Source organism: Aureococcus anophagefferens (assembly GCF_000186865.1).
Source record: "Aureococcus anophagefferens unplaced genomic scaffold AURANscaffold_63, whole genome shotgun sequence".
NCBI classification, from domain to species: domain Eukaryota; class Pelagophyceae; order Pelagomonadales; family Pelagomonadaceae; genus Aureococcus; species Aureococcus anophagefferens.
This window is the reverse complement of record NW_008705616.1, coordinates 98,269-104,570: the sequence shown is the minus strand read 5'-3', so window position 1 is coordinate 104,570 and position 6,302 is coordinate 98,269. Positions and strand designations below refer to the sequence as shown.

Here is a 6,302-nt window from a genome sequence, read left to right as displayed (position 1 = left end):
TCAGCGCCACAACAACTGGCGAGGAACCGAGCAAGCAAGGAAATACATCAGCGAACTGCTCAACAAGGACGGCATCCACTAACGGCGACCGGGAAAAGGCGTGGGAAAGCGGACTCCAAGGCCTAAACTGGAATCCCGCTGGATCCGCCGGCCCCGCCGGCCGCCCGTCGCGCGCCCACTGTGCGGTTATAGGTCCCCCTGTTGTGTCGACCACCCCCCCCGCACCCCGAGGCCTCTCCAGATAGGCCGGGCGCCGTAACTGTGTCTCGCATCGTGGCTAGTATGGAGGTAATTTTCCCTCAGCCTGACTCTTGACTAGGGTATCGCTTCGTCGCGTTCATGGCCAGTAAGAAATATATAGATCCAACGCCTACCCTAGTTCCTTACCAAACTGAGGCTTTGCGTTGTGCTCGGCACTATGTGTTTCTGGTTTTTGGGTGACGATGATCCACGCCGCTTCGGCGCTTCGGCTACTTCAACTTGCACTTCAACGTACTGCGTTCAAACGCGGCCGTTTGTGGTGCTCCATCGCGCGCTCGTTCTTCCGCGGCCATGCAGGGCCTGCTGGCGGGCGCGACGCCCGCGGGCGGCGCGCCTCCGGGTGGCCAGGCGGGCTCGCCTCGGCCGACGGGAGGGGGTGGGGTTCGGGTGACACCTGCGACTAAGCGCCTGCGGACAGGGGTTATGAAAATTCGTGAAGCAACTGTGGATCAATTGACAGCAGCGTTTTTAACGGAATGTTTAGCAGCCCAGGGCGGTTCAAATGTGATTGAGACGACCCTCAGGCCGGAGGCTCTGCGGGATGCGTTGGGGCATGCACGTGCGGAGAAGGAACGGATGCAGCAGGAGCTGCAGCGCCTGCGAGCGCGTGTGGCTCAGCTCCAGGGGGATGGTTCGGATCTTGGCCCTCGCCATACGCAGGCCAGCGGGTGATCCGCTCGGTGCTCTGGTGCTCTGCGAGCGCCGAGGACGCGGTCCGGCCCATGGGCTGCTACGCGACGCCCAGCGCCGAGATCCTGAGGTCCGCTCCTGAGGTCCACCATTGATCCGCCTCGCGAAATACGATAGAAGATACCTCGGAAGTAGTATGTAAGCTCAACTATATACTACTGCGACGCGACTCATGCCGCTGACTCATGCCACCGTCTTGCCACCGTCTTGCCACCGTCCAAGGTCACCAGAGCCATTCCGAGCGCGCATCGACGAGCTTCGAGTGGCTAGTGACGAGGGGCATCGTGCCAAAAAGTCTGGCGAATGTGGCAATGCAGTCCCCACGAGTTTCGACATGATCAACACCCGATGATATTCCGGCATGTCGACCAAATGAGAGAATCGACTGTCCATAGTCTGAGTAAGGCGCACGAAACCAGAGGGGTGGAGCTCTTGTAGCGTTGGCGACGATAAACGACATCAGAAGGTCCTCGCAGTTGCGGCGCGAGTCGACATGTTCGCGGGCTGATACCAATGCCGGGCTTCGGCTGCTAAAGGCATCGAGGTAGTCTCTATGAAGAATACAGACCTTGGTAAGCACCAGGGAATAGGCCCCATTCCACCAGACATGCCACCACCTCAAGTAGCGCCAGCCTCCGTTTGCATTTGTATCACGTGACACAAGCCGAGGTGCCACCCCTACCATTTGCCTGGGCGCAGATGCCCAGATGTCTATCATATTTTGAAGAACTTCGCACGATACAATTAAGTCGTCGTCAACAGAGAAGATCGCATCTGTCGCTGGAGTTTCTAAGAGTTTGAACCGATTATTCAGGGAGTCTACGTCAAAGAGCTCAACACGAACTGCAACTTCATCCGCGGTTGGCGACCGGTCCGCACGTAGGACCAACCATTCCGGTGGTGCTAGCTCCGCGTCTGACCATATCACAACAATCTCTCGAGCGGCCCCACATCGCTCATAATGTTTAACAAACCGATCCAATAAGTCATTGCGTCGGAAAGTGTTCACCCGCACCGAGCATCCCACTGATGCCACGCGCCGCAGGTGCCCACCTGGCGGGGTGTCGCTTGACACCACGCTGAATTGGACACGACAGAATGACACGAGCAGTGTGGATAGACTCAGTGTGGCCGCGATGAAGCCCAGCGCTCGTGCACTGCTCACAAGCATTGTCGAAGTGCTATACCCCCTGACACTTTTCTCCCGACACGGTACGGGCATCCCTTGCTAAGTCTACTGCGGACCACGCTCGTGGGAGCCGGGCGGTCCGATTCACCCCCGGCGACCTGTGTTTTGGGCGGATGTTACACATCCAGCCTAAAACTCGGGCTGCGTCGCGCGCGCGGACGAGCCCTTTTGCCAAGCCCTGGACACCCCGTCGGGGCGGCCCTCCGCCGTAAGAACGGCGGAAATCGACTCGGGCGGCGCGTCGATCTCGTCGCCAAAAGACGCGATTCGGGGCCGATTTTTGCTCGGGACGACTTTTCGACCCCCTGGGGCTGCCCGCCGCGCGCGGCGGCGGCGCCAAACTCTGCTCGGGGTACCCCGACAGCATCGGGAAGCTCTCAAGCGGAGCAAACGACGCCGTTCGCGCCGAGACCGGCCGGGGGGGACTCGGGATTGCCCGAACCCCCGAAACGCGTCCACTCGAGTTCGCATCGATGACGGCGGTTCCATCGATCCCTGGCGGCTGCGGAGGCCGTCACCATCCACACCAAGACCTGCGAAGCTCTGGCTGCGACTCGGAGTCCCATCCAGGTCCCGCGCCACGTTGGCGTGCTCGGGCCGTTTTCGGCCCCGAGAGGCCATTTTTTCGTCGACGAGAAAACGCTGCGATTGTGCCATTTTTTTGTCTGGGCCACCGAGTATGGTCATGGGGAGACGCGCGCGGGCCTTGAAAGCGCGAAAAACGACTCAAAAGTCGTCGCGTAAGGGCCAGTCCGGGGCTTGAAATCCGCCTCGAAAACCCTTAAATACATCCCGAAACGCGCCAAAATGATCGAGCCCACACTAGCTGCGCTGCGTCAACCTGGGCCTGACCTAGGGCTCCCGCCTAACATATCCCGCCGGCGGGATATGCTAAACGCCGCTTCAACATCTCAGGGGCAGCACGAGTATGTTCTGTGACATGCCACGTACGTCGGTGCTCTTACGTACACCCTAAGGGCCTCCGTAGGTCTTAGGTAATTCCGGTAATGCTCGGCCCTAGGAACTCCACTCAGCCTAAGATTGTAAATTTAAGGTAATCTCGGCGAGCTCTTGAGATCCAGCTAAAAAAATACTAAGTAACATCCCTAGTCCGGGGGTCGGGCGACCGGCTAGAGTTCACTGGGCATGGTTTTCTGGTAATCTCGACGGTAATGGAAGCCCAACCGGGCGGCGGGAGGGTTATAAGGTTGGTCGCGGAAGGGCTCGACCCCATCTCCCTGCCAGGCCTCGTCGCTGGGAATTCCATTCAAGTTCCGACCTCGAGTCCCAATGATTTCAGTCATCTAATAGATTTAAAGACAGGCACTGAAATACCCAAAGCAGCTCTTCAGCAGGAAAAGCATGTGCTCAAGCAGTGCGCGAAACAAATATTCTAAGCGAATTTTCCCACGTCCGTTGGACGTCCGTTGGACGCCCGTTGGACGTCCGTTGGACCCCCGCGCGCGCGGTGGACGGAGGACCTCTATGAGGACCTCTAGCCGGGCGACCACAGCTTAATAATTAATAATTCCTATGGCGCGCGCCAGCCCTATGGTTGTTTCGCGCACTGTGCTCAAGTACTGCCAGGTTCTGGCAAAGACAGGAAACTCAGCACTTCTGTCCGGCGGACGCGGTGGTCCGGACGCGGCCCGGACGTGCCCCGGACGGGCCCCGGACGCGGCCGGACCAGTCCCAGACGGGCGCCGGACGCCGCCGGACGCCGCCGGACGCAGATTGAAGTTTCCCGGGCGCCGCCGGACGCAATTGAAGTTTCCCGGACGCCGCCGGACGCAAGTTGAAGTCTCCCGGACGCCGCCGGACGCCGCCGGACGCCGCCGGACGCGCGCCGGACGCCGCCGGACGCGCGCCGGACGCCGCCGGACGCCGACTCAGGACCTGAGCCGGACGCCGCCGGACGTCGCCGGACGCCGCCGGACGCCGCCGGACGCCGGCGCCGGACGCGAGTCCGGACGCGGCCGGACGCCGACGCCGGACTTCCGGACGCAAAGTTCCGAACCGGCCCCTACACCTACCCGACGGACGCCTCGACGCAGCGGGTTCGTGCTCGGCGGAACCACTGACATGTTCAATGATCGGATTTATTCAACAAAAGCGCCTGCCGCGGCGTTGCCGAGCGATAAAATAAGCGTGTCTCACGGTCTGGACGTCGTCGCGGGGCAGCGGCTCCCGGGTCGGGTCCTGAGCGTCGTTCTGGCGCATTAAACCATGACGAGCGTGACCTCCGTCGCCCGCCGCATCCGATGGTACAATTTATCTGCGCCGGAACCACCCCCGAGCGGCGAAAACTTAACGGCCGCGGGCGCAGAGGCCCTGGGGCTGGAAAGGCAACGATGGGAGACGATTGGGCGCACTAACTTGCGATGGACCCGACGCAATGGTGGTATGGAATGGATCGAGACCATCCCTTGGGGTAGGGGCAGCGTCACACGCCCCACGGCCACCGTCGAGACGACGCGGCGCAGGAGCTCGACTCCATGAAATCGATGATTTCGGACTATCTCGACGAGCCCGCCGCGCCGAAGGCGATGGGGTTGATGAGGAACGATCACAGCTGCTGCCATGGCTCGAACTCGGAGGACGAGGGGTCGCGAGGGGGCAGCGCGTCCCTCCCCACCCACTCTACCTCCCTGTTCCAGTCCCCACGCGGTCGTATGAGCGTCGCGTTTTCGCACGTGCCTCAACCTTGTCCTTGCGGACCTCGCAGCCGCTGGGATCGTTGCACAATTCGGCATATTCGCGGAGCGGTGGGCACTCAAAGACGGCCATCCCATCGCAGCGCGCCTCAAAGCGCATCAACTTAGCTAGCCCGAGAGCCATTCGTTTGATTGAATGTCGTCGATCATCGTTCAAGCACCAACGTAGCTTTGTCAAGATTCTTGAAAACCCCGGGGCTTGTCGTCCGCCGAGCACGAAAGCGGGCCGCGCCCCTCTCTGGCACGTCGCTGTGACGGTAACCAGACAGACACCACAGACACAGAAGAGCGCTATGCTCTCCTGCCCCTGCTGGCTGTACACGCAAGGCCAAAAACAACCATAGGGCTGGGCGCGCCCATAGAAGTACTTATTTATTATTTCTGGCCACCGGCCGTCATATGTCATAGAGGTCCTCCGTCGACCGCGCACGCGCGGGTCGACCACCGGAGTGAAATCGAGGCAAAATTGTTGAATTATCCCCCTCGCCACGCTAAAGCATCGAGCTAACGCGTTATTCGCATCGATTGGGACATTTGAAGAGCGTGGGGTCGCCGGTTCGGGTCGGAAGTCGTGCTTGTATGTTCAACCAAGCGCTTGCTTTGCGGACGCTGCGAGAGCGCGCACCAAGCACGCAAGTGCCAGACTGAAGCTGGGTGTCGTAGGTGCACCAGGTGTGTTAACCTTGACCACAAGTGCTGCTTTCGGGACTGCACGTGCCCCAAGTGCAGGCTCCTCGAGCCCGCTCGTCGGTGCACGTGCCCGCTGTGCGGCGGCGCTCCTTACACAGACGCCGAGTCGCCCAGGCGGCGTCCGCCAAGGGGGAAGGCTCCACAGGCCTCTCCTGGAGTGCGGGCCATGGTCGGCCGGGGTGCCGCAGCTGCGACTGCGATGCAGGGGACGATCGCGAACCTTCGGGCCAGTCTCGCTGCGGCCAACGAGGCCGCAAGGTCAGCGGAAAGTGACCTAGAAAGCGAGAGAGAGGCACACAGGCAGCTTAATAGGGCGGCCCGAGCGCCGCGACGGCCCAAACACGTACTGGAACGGCCTCCCAGGTGTACCCCCACCGGGAGCAACGTGCTTCCGGAACCGAAAGCGGGTCCTGCCCACACCCCAGGGACCCCATGGGCCCGACGGACGCAAAGAGGGCCCCAGGGGGGACGCCACAGAATTAATCTCAGGAACCCCGGGGGGTAGATCGCGAACGGAGCCTGGGTTCGGTCCTGGGGTGGTCTCTGGCGTCTTTTTTTTCGCGTCCCGGCCGCGTCCCGCGTCTCCGGCGCGTCTCGGCCGCGTCCCGGGGCGTCTTGGCCGCGTCCTGCCGCGTCCCGGAACTCGCGTCTCCCGCGTCTCGGCCGCGTCTGCAAGACGCAACGTTGCCTAGGGGCCCCTATGAGGTGTCCTATAAAGGCTCCCGTGCCCGCCTGCGGGCGCAGATACGCGCCGTGTG

General features: G+C 61.5%; 1 protein-coding gene across 1 annotated transcript; it reads right to left on the bottom strand.

The window, feature by feature from the left end:
- Positions 1 to 359: 359 nt before the first annotated feature.
- AURANDRAFT_39371 (hypothetical protein) lies at positions 360 to 2,187 on the bottom strand (the record flags this gene model as incomplete). Its single annotated transcript, XM_009043708.1, has 1 exon — positions 360 to 2,187. One exon carries the CDS (start codon positions 2,171 to 2,173, stop codon positions 1,175 to 1,177), a length of 999 nt encoding a protein of 332 aa, XP_009041956.1.
- Positions 2,188 to 6,302: the final 4,115 nt, after the last annotated feature.